Raw genomic sequence first — 12,916 nt, 5'->3', positions numbered from 1 at the left:
CAATTGTGAAGATTTAGAATCATAGAATTAGTTGGATGGAAGGGACCATTAAGATCATCTTGTTCCTACCCCCTGCTGTAGGCAGGGACACCTCCCACTAGACCAGCTTGTTCACAGCCCCATCCAGCCTGGCCTTGAATGCTTCCACAACCTTTCTGGGTTACCTGTTTCGTTGTCTCACCACCTTCACAGTAAAGAATTTGTTCCTGTTATCTAGTCCAAATCTACCCTCTTCCAGTTTAAAGCCATTTCCCCTTGTCCTATTGCTACACGCCCTCATAAAAAGTCCCTCCCCAGCTTTCCTGTAGGCCCCCAACGTAAAGTGCAGATGTACATACCAAGAGTTAGGGGTCCTTTTTCTTCATACTTTGTTTCATGCCACTTATTTTGTCATATCTGCAAAAGGTGACAGGCAGAGTTAGATTTAAAATACTGTTATGCCTTGTAAATACAGAAGCTGAATTTTGCTTGGAAGACTGTAGCAATATTTCTGGATATCTGAGTCCTTGATTAATCTTTTTGTTTTCTGTTTAGTGTCAAATGTTTTGCTTTGTGATTTGTTTCTGCTTGCCGTCATTGCAGACTTTCTCTCATTAAGCAGAGATATCCAGTCTGCCAAAGCAGGCAAAGCAAAAATTACACTTACTAATGACAGATAATGGGGGAAGGAGGAAGCGGAGAGAAAAACCCTTTGTACTGTTCCATAAGTTTTGTTTCTGCAATATCACAAATCACTAAATGATACTGGAAGTACAATTTCACACAGTATTCTTTAAGAAGAAATAGCTTTTTTTTAATAACTCATTGTGAAAATGCAAAAACAACATCAAAAAATCCAGCTACAGCCCAACCTCAAATAATTACATGTTTGCAACCTTTCATTTTGAACATGGGAAATAGGCTGTTTGCTCACTGTTACAGTCAACGGCATCGCATTTGTGGTCCATGCTCGGAAAGGTGAAATAAAAAGCAGTGGGAAGTCTTATATGTTGAAATGCTATCTAGCTCCCTGATTCTGATAAAGAAGATTGCTTCTGTTTAAAACCCGATATTTTGTCAGATTGGTGAAATGCTTGTATTACACTGAATATTCAGATTTGCTGTAGCTGTTCATTTTTCTTTGTTGAGTCTCTCCTTCTCTGGAGATATCCAAGACCTGCCTGGATGCCTAACTGTGCAACCTGGTGTAGGGAACCTACTTTGGCAGGGGGATTGGACTCGATGATCTCTGGAGGTCCCTTCCAACCACTACAGTTCTGTGATTCTGTGATAAGTAGAACAAACGATTCATTGTCTTTCCTTTTTTTGGGTAGCAATCACAAATCTGGCTAATTCCGTTCAAGCAAATATTGCTAATAAGTTGCATTCATTGGATTATTTCCCATCTTCTTGGGGGGAGGGGAAAGAGGGTTTCAATAGAAATAGTTCTTTTATGTGTTTTAACTCTATAAAAATTCCCCCAGACTGTAGATAGAAATCTCTTTATAGAAGTGCTAAATCTTCAGCTTCTGGCAAGCCTGTTGTCTTCTCCGTGTTTTATTTTTTGTTGAAACGACCTGGAATGCAGTACTGGAACCTGTTTTCAGCTTGTCATAAAATTTATGTGAGCATAGGCTATGTGGAACATATTTTCAAGACAAGTCTCCTTTTAGCTGAGTTTTTAAAGTATTTGCAGCACTCGGTAGGATTTGCCTGTCAGGTTTCTTGCAAGGCCATGCCGGAGTTTCTTTCTTTACATTTTTAAATTACACTTGTATTTTGCTAAATCCTTGAAGACTTTGTACCTTTCAGTCAGAAGTCAGGGCCTTGTACAGTGTGCTGCTTCTGTGACAAGCACTGAGCAGCCTATTTGCTCCTGAGTTGCTTGAACAATAGTGCTATTGCTACAGCACTCTTTTAATCTTTCTTCCCTTGGCTGTGCCGATACGGATGACTTTGTGACCATTTGCAACAGTTTGTGTGTGTTGACGCAGCTGTGCTTTATGTAAGTAAGAAAAAAATTAACCTGCAAATAATCTCGACAGCTGTGGTTCTTGTAATACAGAAAACTTGCTGAGGGTGGCTGCTTGTATAATTAATGATTGTGGATAAGTGTCATACATACATGACAATGCTTGTTATTACTGCCTTTTTATTACTTTATTGGCATCAGGAGACCAGCTAGGGATGTTAGGAGATGTAGCCTTGATGTTTATTGGCGCATAGAATACTGGGAAGCATCCAACAGCTAAGTAGAAATTTAATCTATTTTAGAGTTCTTTCCAGACTAATTTCTACCCGGGGGTTCGCATGAGAGGCAAGTAACGTCTTTGAATGGTTGTCTAAAATAAGCTGATTCTTTTCTTTGTATTTATATGATTTGACAGAGTGTTTAAGTATGGAGAACTGTGTCCTGTACTTTTTCTTTTCCATAAACAACTTTAAATGCATTTAGTGTTTATAGCAAAACTTGCCAGTGTACTTTTTAAGTAAAAAGCAACCAGAACAGGAAGATCCCAGTGCCTAGTTGGTTTTCTTTGACACCTTGTTTATGGTAGTACTTAAACTTTACAAAAGAAATTAATGTACGAAAACTTATTTTTCAGGGGAGTTACCTTTATTTTAATTTTAAAATACTGTGTATATAATTGGAACTGCCTAACACTTCACTTTTGCAAGGTTACAAGCCCTACCCCTTTTTTCTCCCTACTCTTGAAATCCACCATTTTTTTTCTGGTAGTAATGAAAGCTGCAGAAATTACTTCCAAAGAAGTTAAAAGCAAAGGGTTCAATAGAGACAGAACTCTTTGGTCTAACGCTTCTTAAGAATAGAGATGAAATTCTGAGGGAGAGATTCTCAACAACATAGTCTGTTGCAGTGAAGGAGAACAAATGTATAGTAATACCAAGCATTTCATCTTTTCCTTAGCCTTTGTAAAGATGAGCTTATCCTCTTTGCTGTTTGCATGTCCTGAATTTGTGTCTGTTTCAGATATGAACAATTTAAATGGGAATTTCTAATTCACTCTTGGTCTTTCTGCAATGGCAGTGAAACTCATCATTCCTTGGGTTGAGGTCCAGAAGTTGGAGAGAACCTCCAATGTCTTCATGACTGACACAGTCCGCGTCACCACGCCAAATAAAGAGCGCGATTTCTCCACCTTCCTCAATATCACTGAGGCATTCCGGATCATGGAGCAGCTGGCAGATGTAACTCTCCGAAGGCTACTGGATAATGAGATCTTTGAGCTGGATCCAGGCCTACAGGATCCTACTCAGATTACCAAGAGGTAAGAGGCAGAACTGCTCCTCCATGCATGAGCAGAGGTTCATAAGTGGATTTTCTGGATTGCATTGTTAGCTGGGTAAGGCTTTAAAGGTTTACTTGATTGGGCAAAAAAAGCCCCACAGATTTTACCATGTACTGCAGTGTATCAAATAACGTTGTGTACAAGATACTGTTTTTTTCCATTTTGCTTTTCTTCACTGAATATTACTGTAGTTTTTGTTTGTTTTATAAGTACTGTTTCTTGTAGTAGCACAAATAACAGTAAGGGATATTTATGGTTGTTCCTGAGGAATGGCAATCCTTTGTTGATAATATCAGTAGTGTATAGGCTTTCCTAGTGCTGACAGTAGAATGGTAACTGACACATGGAATCTCCTGCTATGAGGATTGCCATAGCTGACTTAGCAAGCATTTGTAGGACCCAAAAACAGACAGGCTGTTGCAACAGATTAATGTACCGATGTCAGCTTTAAACAGTGCATCCCTGAAATGCATCTATGCATTCGTCTCCCACTGCAGAAATGCACTGAATGCTCAGGGAGAAGATTGATAACTATTTTCCTGCCAGTAGCATAAGACAGAACTTTGTGTTTATTTGCTGGTATGTGAAAAGGGAAGAGAAACTGCAGGGAGGAATTTTAGGTGGGCATAGTGTAATCTCCAAAACTGGAATTTGCCTGGAGCATCAGTGTTTGTGTGCTCGTCCATAATGTATGTTTTCTGAATGGAGTGTGTTTGGAGTGCTGATAACGTTTCCTGCTCTTCCTTCCTGTCCTCCTGTCAGAGGTACAAAGGGAATTACCCAGGTGTTGCTTCCAGGGTGAAATGTAGGGAATGCACAGTGTTGTTTCCCAACAAACAGAAATGTGCCCAGTAGCCATTGTATTGCTTTTGGGTGGCGTTTTTGCAGTGATGTCAAATATATGTCTTAGGGAGACAGTTGTGCAAAGTTTAGTATTAAACTTTTAAAGCCTTACTGTTTTAAAACTGTTTAAAGCATGAAGACGTCGGTGGTTCTCTCCAGCTTTCCCTTTAATTTCCTATGTACACACAGTAAGGGAAATGACTGACACCAGGATTCCATCCATGATATCATCAAGGAGTTCATTGGGGTTGTTTGTTAGAGAGATACAGTGGTGAGCAGCCATGAACTTCCTTACAGGCTTTTTTTATCGTAGCCAGGACTTCTCTAAACACAAAGGCTGTCATTGTTTTTCACTGTGTGTGTAACTGGATATTGTTAACACTGTGGGCTTTTTGCCCAAGAAATGTAGTTTATGTCCTTTGACTAACGTAGGATATGACTTTGAGTAATAGGTTTTATTGAAACCCATTTCCACGCTTTACAACTCCACCACCCTCCTGCTTTTGGGCTGAAAAGTTAGATCCATAAAACAAGGGAAGTAAATCCAAAAGAAGTCTAACAATCCGCGAGAGACATTTTCGGCATCTACTTATTTTTAACTCTTAACTGTCTCTTCTCAAAGGAGTTTTAGTATCAAGTAAACGAACAGAATGAAAAGCAAACAAAAAGAAAACGAAGAGGCCCACCAACCTAAAATGACAATTACAAAAAGATTAGAGGCTCAATAAGATGCTGTAATACGGAGCTGTCAATGAATCAACCTCTGCATGCCTTGTGGGATTTTTGGAACATGGTGTGTCTATTAGCAAACAAGTAACAGAAACCGTCCCACACGTTTAGTCAGAAGATTTTTTTCTTCTTCTTCCTTCCAACTTTAAAAACAAACAGAAAAACCACACACACACACAAAAAACCAAACCAAAACATGAAAAAAGAAAAAGAGGAGAGGAAGGGAGTAAGAAAATACTGTTGATTCCTGGGCAAGATGTTCTCTTAACCACGCTGATATGCTGTAACTTGAGATGGCAGAAATAAGAACGTGGAGGATGCTGAAATCCCATTTCCTCTGTGTGATTTAGAGAGGTAGTGCTTGGATGAGCTGCTGTTTCTGGTGCCCTTTGTCACACTTCAGCAAACACTTTGATGTGATGTGATTAAGCAAGACTGCAGTTAGAATAGTAGATAAACTGGTTTTTAACACTAACGTGTTTCAGGGGGGTGAACTTCTTTTGGTTTTTGTTGCTGCTTGTTTTTTTTTGTTTTTTTTTTGTTTTCCTGAAACCATTGTAGTAGTACAAGAACAATTATTTTTCACTTGACATTTTTCCCTAATGATTATATTTGGTATTTCTTGTGCATGATTAGGAATCACGTAGTAGTCTATCAAAATGAAAGCAGTAATCCACGCATCATTAAAGTTACTCCTGCTGTGGCAAATTATGCTTTAGATTTCTTTTGTTTGCTCGATTTTCTTTTGCAAGAAGCTCATCGCAATGTCTTTGTGTATAAAATGCATTTTTAATATCAGTATGGTCTATATACATTCTAAAAACAGCAATCTTTGATACTTTCCCTGAGGCCCTGGGGGTCATCCTGCTGGGCATGGACGAGACTCCAAGAGGTTGGGGGATTAGACCTGCAGTCTTTGACACCAGTTATGTCAAGACCAGAGTCAAGTCCATATGCAAGTTTTAGTGCTGCCTGATGAAAGGACAAGGCTTGGAACAATGGATTACATAGGGATTAACGACAATTAAATTAATTGCCATAGAAAGCAAAGTAAAGCAGAGGTGTTGGGGAACTATAAATGCAATTTCTTGCAGACATATTCATATGCACCATACAGTTTTACTTGAATGTGTGGTAAATGTTCTTCTTTTCCAGTAAGAAGGTTACTAAAATCTCCAGTATGGCTTTATTGTATTTCTTATTTCCATCTCTTTCAGGATGTAAAGATATTCATCACATTCTTCAAACATAATGAGGAAATTGGTCACATGATTTAAAAGCTTGTGTGCTTCTGTCAGTAAGGTTTCAAAAGCATAATACATTTTTCCAGGCCTGGTTTATTTCCTTCATGTGTAATGCCGAATTTCTAGGGAGGATGGATTTGTTTTGTGTGAGAGCAAATGGGGTTTTTAACACTGACCTAAAGTGAACAGAAACTGAAGTGTCTTGAATTGTAAATATCACTTCAGTCTGCACTGATTCCAGGAACACCATAAACGTTGAGGAAACACGGAAGATGTGACAAGGAAGAAGCTCATTTTATTCCTCTGCTTGGCAGAAGGCATGGTTTGGATTATCTCTGCATGTCAATCATCCAGATGATTGCCTAATACATTTTAATGATTTCCAGCAATGGCAATGCCAGAGCCCATAGTGGTAATTCACTGCCTTATCGTTGTTTGGAAGGGCTTCCTTGAAGTCTCTTGGAACTTTCTTGCATGTTTTTGAGTCTAATGCTTCTTATCCTATTCATTACAATGGCAGAGATCAAATGTTTCTCTTTAGGGCAACCACTGTATATTTGGAGATTACTGTGCATCTCCTTTTACTTCTGTAATCTTCACTACTCTGGTTTATCCAGGTGTTTGTTACCCGTCTTGTCTTTAGCCCCTCTGGTAGCTCCTCTCTGGACGCTGCAAGAATGTTCCATTGAACAGGAGAGGTGCTCCAGCCCTCTGATCATCTTAATGGCCCTCCTCTGGACCTGCTGCCAGAGCTCCATGTCCTTCCTGTATTGAGGGCCCCAGGCCTGGACTCCAGATGGAGCCTCACAAGAACCAAGTAGAGGGAGACAATCACCTCCCTCTCTCTGCTGGCCACCCCGTTTTTAATGCAGCCAAGAACACAGTTGGCCTTCCAGGCTGCAGGCGCACGCTGATGGATCATGTCCAGCCTCTCATCCACCAGGACCCCCAAGTCCTTCTCCACAGGGCTGCTCTCAAGGAGATCTTCCCCCAGTTTGTATAAATAACGGGGATTGCTCTGCACTTGGCTTTACTGAACCTCATTAAGTTTTCATGGGCCCACTTCTTCAGCCTGTCCAGGTCCTTCTGCATGACCTCCCTTCCTTCCAGTGTATTGATTGCACCTCTCAGCTTGGTGTCATCTACAAACTTGCTGAGGGTGCACTCGATGCCATCACTACATATTGCTTTTTGTCTGCACTACCCATCTCAGCCTGAATTCTGATCCTGTTCTTTTACTCATTTGTCTCTACCAGCTTCATGTCGTGAGCAAATTTGATAAGAACGATCTTTGCTCCACTGCACGGGTTGCTAATGAAAATACTGAACAGACACCAGTGTGAGACAGACTCCCAGGAGATCCTCATCATACAGCCTTACACTTTAACTGTGTGCCTTTGAGGGCTGCTTTTTGGGTTCTCTTTTTGGATGCAACAGATTTTCCTTGCAATCTGGTTGCATTAGTTTCCTTGTAAGGAAATATCAAGACTTTCATGAAGTCTGACTAAAATATCTGTTGCATCTCCTCCATTTACAAGTCCAGTGTTCCTGCTGTGTGAGGTAATGATGTTGGGTTTACATTTGTCCTGACAAGTCTACGTTGGCATTCGTTGGATGGCTTTTCCTAGCTTGCTTATGGGAAGCCTTTCTTGCCACAGAAATTCAGCAGGTTTTCTGATAAACAATTTATATATTGCTGTTATTTTCAGAGTCAACTTTCCAAAGTCTGGATAGCAAGAACAGGGCAGTGATCGTTCTGTAAAAGTAAGAGAGGTCAAGCAGTCTGTGGGGTTTTTTTTTTTGTTTCCCTGTGTCTGTTGCTTGACTTTATGCCATACAGTTCTTTGTCTGGCAACAGGCAGTGGGTGACTCAGCAGGGCCAAAGTGTTGCCAAGTTGACTTCTGTAGGACTGAAAGCAGAGTGAAAAGAAAAGAAAACCATTTGATGGCAAGGACAGCATTTTAAGTGTCCTGATACTTTTTTCTTAGACTCGTGTGTTATTTCCTGTAGTTTTAAACCCTTGCTAGGTGACGGGTAGGTCACACACACGGAGTTATCACAGCTTTGACTTGGCAGACCCTTTGAAGTGCCAAAGGCAGAGGCAGTGCAGGAACCCCATCGCCTGCAAGTCAGGAACTGCGTTTGGAGAGAGCTGCTGATTTTTCTGTAGAGCAGGGAACAAAGCAGTTTCATCCTGTAGCCTCTTATGCTTCTGAGGCACGTGTAAACATTTGATCTATGTTAGTTTTGTGCAGGGATAGCTTTCCTTCTTTTCTTAGGTGTAGCTGAGTGTACTGCATTTGCTTACAAACCAAACCACTTTAAATACTGTGAAGCTAGAGAAGAACATTTTAAGCAGATTGGGCAGCGTATGGAGGAGTTGTGTTTCTGTGCAGCGCTTCAGGTATTGTGAAACTCAAAATGGAAGTTGTGGGATCTGGCCTGAGCTGATGCTGCGTCATATTTAAGCAATTGCTGTCTTGTTTTCTCTTTTTTTTTTTTTTTTTTTGCTATTTCTGAGGGTGAGAAGCCCTTCAATTTCCCTGCCTAACAGGAAATATTGTCACGACGTGCCACTTTCCCTCAAATGGATTCTGCAGCAGTAAGTGCTGCTCGTGTTTCTGCTACCGTTTTTCTCTCCGTGCTCCCAGCCTCCAGCAGGCTGTCCTCCCTTTTCAGCACTATTTTGTCGGGCTCAGCCCCAAGCTGCCGGAGTCGAATAAGCATCAGACAGTGCTCTCACACATATGGTTTGGATTTTGGGTGGTGCTGCGCGAAGCTGGGAATTGGGCTGAAAAATGACATCAGCCAACCGGCTCGTTGGTCTAGGGGTATGATTCTCGCTTAGGGTGCGAGAGGTCCCGGGTTCAAATCCCGGACGAGCCCTCTTTTTTTTGGGCAGAGAGGAACCAGATGGGATTCATCAAGAGCCAAGTGTGCGTAGGGTTCTGCGGCTGGGGAGGGATAACTGAGCGTACCAGTGCAGTTTCGGGCTGACCTGTTGTCACGGGTTACTTAGATTTACCTATGCCCGTGACAGGGGAAGCCACCCCACGCCCCCCCCCCGGGGCCCGGAAAGGAGGGGGAAAAGGGGAGTGGGATAAAACAGCGACAATCTAAGGAGGAAAAACTTATTTTACTAAATATGATATCGAAATACAAGATAACACAATATAATATAATTAAGGCTAACAAAATCGAACGAAACAGAGAGAGAGAGTCTCCGAAAACCGAGAGGCCTACTGTGAACTCTAGGCGACACGGCTGGAACGCTTCCCACTCTCCGAGAAGTTCGAGAGAAGAAGGAGGGCACTCCAGCCTGGGAACGAGATTATATAGAGTCCTGGTCCCGTGACTTATTGTTACTCCTGTTGTTCTCTGGGATATGTAGTCTTCTTCTGTGGACTGAACATTCAACAGAAGTATCCATACTTGACATGATGTTATGATGTGGAATACTGATAGCAAAATTACAAAATTACAAAACCATGACATTCCACCCCTTATTCTACATTATTACATCATGGTTAATATATACATATATATACATATATATACACGTATGTAAAATTGTGATAGCTAAATAGTAGAATTGCATGTAACATAACTAAATGTACAACTATAATAACTAAAATACACTACACATGCAAACATATATATATATATATAGATACATAAAATTATTGACTGCACTCCCCCAGCATCAAATTCCCTTGTGGCACACATTGAACATCCCCATCCTTCTGCATTACCCACCAAGTGCACCCAGGTCCCTGGGCAAAGACAGTTCCACGGATAGGTTTGCCCTTTCCAGAAGCTGGAAGGACCCAAACAGCTTTTCCCAACATGTTCTTTACATGTACAACAGGGACCTTATCTCCTTCTACAGTGTGTAGGGGGCTAGATTGACTAGGACCATCACGATTGACAGATCCTCTAGTATTGACCAACCAAGTGGCTTCTGCCAGATTCTTCTCCCAGTGCTTAAATGTTCCACCACCCATTGCTTTCAACATAGTTTTCAACAACCCATTATATCGTTCAATTTTACCAGAAGCTGGTGCATGGTAGGGAATATGATAAATCCACTCAATGCCATGATCTTTGGCCCAAGTATTTATAAGAGAATTTTTGAAATGTGTCCCATTATCAGATTCAATTCTTTCTGGGGTGCCATGTCGCCACAGGACTTGTTTCTCAAGACCTAATATGGTGTTTCGAGCAGTTGCATGGGGTACTGCGTATGTTTCAAGCCACCCAGTGGTTGCCTCTACCATAGTGAGTACATAACACTTACCACTGCGAGATCGTGGCAAGGTGATATAATCAACCTGCCACGCCTCCCCATATTTATACTTTTGCCATCGCCCTTCCTCCCAGAGAGGTTTCATCCTTCTGGCTTGTTTAATTATGGCACATGTTTCACAATCATGAATAATCTGCGCAATAGCGTCCATGGTTAAGTCCACCCCTCGGTCTCTGGCCCACTTATATGTTGCGTCTCTTCCTTGATGGCCTGAGGTCTCATGAGCCCATCGAGCTAGAAATAATTCGCCCTTATTCTGCCAATCCAAGTCGATTTGAGCCACCTCAATTCTAGCAGCTTTATCTACCTGATGGTTGTTTTGTTGTTCTTCAGTAGCCCGACTTTTGGGCACATGTGCATCCACGTGACGCACCTTTACAACCATATTCTTTGTTCGGGCAGCAATGTCCTTCCATAGTTCAGCGGCCCAAACAGATTTTCCCCTCCGTTGCCAGTTGTTTTGTTCCCACCGCTGTAACCACCCCCATAAGGCATTTGCCACCATCCATGAGTCAGTATAGAGATACAGCATTGGCCACCTCTCCCGTTCAGCAACATCTAAGGCCAGCTGGACAGCTTTTACCTCTGCAAACTGACTTGATTCTCCCTTACCTTCAGTGGCCTCTGCAACCTGTCGTGTGGGGCTCCACACAGCAGCTTTCCATTTGCGATGCTTCCCTACAATGCGACATGATCCGTCAGTGAATAGGGCATATTTCTTTTCATTTTCTGGTAATTCGTTGTATGGTGGGGCCTCTTTAGCACGTGATACCTCTTCTGCTGGTGATGTTCCAAACTTTTTATCTTCAGGCCAGTCCATGATTACCTCTAGGATTCCTGGACGATTGAGGTTTCCCATTCGCGCTCGCTGTGTAATCAGCGTAATCCACTTGCTCCAGGTGACATCGGTAGCATGATGGGTGGAGGGAACCTGTCCTTTGAACATCCAGTTCAGCACTGGCAGTCGAGGTGCCAAAAGGAGCTGTGTTTCAGTCCCGACTACTTCGGAAGCAGCCCGAACCCCCTCATACGCGGCTAAGATCTCCTTCTCAGTTGGAGTGTAGCACTCTTCAGACCCCTTATATGATCGACTCCAGAATCCCAGGGGTCGGCCTCGGGTCTCTCCTGAGGCTCTTTGCCACAAACTCCAAGTGGGGCCTTTCTCTCCAGCAGCAGTATAGAGGATGTTCTTTACATCCTGTCCAGTCCGTACTGGCCCCAGGGCTACAGCACGGGCTATCTCTTGTTTAATCTGTTCAAAAGCCTGCTGCTGCTCAGGGCCCCATGCAAAATCATTCTTCTTCCGCGTTACCTGATAAAGGGGGCTTACAATGAGGCTGTAGTTTGGAATGTGCATCCTCCAAAAGCCCACTGCACCCAGGAAAGATTGTGTCTCTTTCTTGCTAGTTGGTGGAGACATGGCAGTGATTTTGTCGATCACATCTGCTGGGATGTGACGACGTCCATCCTGCCACTTTATACCTAAGAACTGAATTTCCTGGGCAGGTCCTTTTACTTTGCTTCTCTTAATAGCAAAGCCAGCTTGTAGAAGAATCCGGATTATCTGCTCTCCTTTTGTGAAAACTTCTTCTGCTGTATCGCCCCACACAACAATGTCATCAATGTACTGCAGGTGTTCAGGAGCACCACCCTGTTCCAGTACAGTTTGGACCAACCCATGGCAAATGGTTGGGCTGTGTTTCCACCCCTGGGGCAAACGGTTCCAAGTATACTGAATGCCCCTCCAGGTGAAGGCAAACTGTGGCTTACATTCTGCGGCCAAAGGAATAGAAAAGAAGGCATTGGCAATGTCAATGGTGGCATACCATTTGGCTGCTTTTGACTCCAGCTCGTACTGGAGTTCCAACATGTCCGGCACAGCAGCGCTCAATGGGGGTGTGACCTCATTCAGGCCACGGTAGTCTACTGTCAGCCTCCATTCTCCACTGGCTTTACGCACTGGCCATATGGGACTGTTAAAAGGTGAGTGAGTTTTACTGATCACTCCCTGATTCTCCAGCTGGCGAATCAAATCATGAATGGGGAGCAAGGAATCCCTGTTGGTGCAATACTGCCGTCTGTGCACTGTCTTTGTAGCAATCGGCACCTGCTGCTCTTTTACTCGTAGCAGCCCCACAACAGACGGGTCCTCTGACAGGCCAGGCAAAACAGACAGCTGCTTAATGTTGTCCATGTCTACAGCAGCTATCCCAAAGGCCCATCGATACCCCTTAGGATCCTTGAAATGCCCCCTTCTGAGGTAATCAATACCCAGTATACATGGAGCCCCTGGGCCAGTCACAATAGGATGTTTTTGCCAGTCTTTGCCAGTGAGGCTTATTTCAGCCTCCAGCACAGTCAATTCTTGAGAGCCCCCAGTCACCCCAGAAATATGGATTGATTCTGTCCCTTCATGACTGGAGGGCATTAGGGTACACTGTGCACCGGTATCCACCAGCGCCTTATATTCCTGTGGTTCTGATGTGCCAGGCCATCGAATCCA

At 42.8% G+C, this 12,916-nt stretch overlaps 1 protein-coding gene and 1 non-coding gene across 4 annotated transcripts in view; both read left to right on the top strand.

Annotated features, from left to right (window-relative positions):
* The window catches only part of TBC1D8 (TBC1 domain family member 8), a 48,323-nt gene that overhangs the window by 15,147 nt on the left and 20,260 nt on the right, over nt 1-12,916 (top strand). For all 3 annotated transcript variants that reach the window (XM_015850356.3, XM_085533581.1, XM_015850348.3), the window contains exon 5: nt 3,029-3,269. In XM_015850356.3, coding sequence (XP_015705842.2) covers nt 3,029-3,269 — 241 coding nt within the window. The remainder of the gene's footprint in view (nt 1-3,028; nt 3,270-12,916) is intronic.
* On the top strand, nt 8,922-8,993 carry TRNAP-AGG (transfer RNA proline (anticodon AGG)). Its single transcript has one exon. It is a non-coding gene; the product is annotated as a tRNA-Pro (tRNA).

Source organism: Coturnix japonica, chromosome 1 (genome assembly GCF_054131305.1).
Source record: "Coturnix japonica strain WE chromosome 1, WE-NBRP24, whole genome shotgun sequence".
Lineage (NCBI taxonomy): Eukaryota > Metazoa > Chordata > Aves > Galliformes > Phasianidae > Coturnix > Coturnix japonica.
The sequence above is the reverse complement of the archived record's forward strand: the minus strand, read 5'-3'. Positions and strand labels throughout refer to the sequence as shown.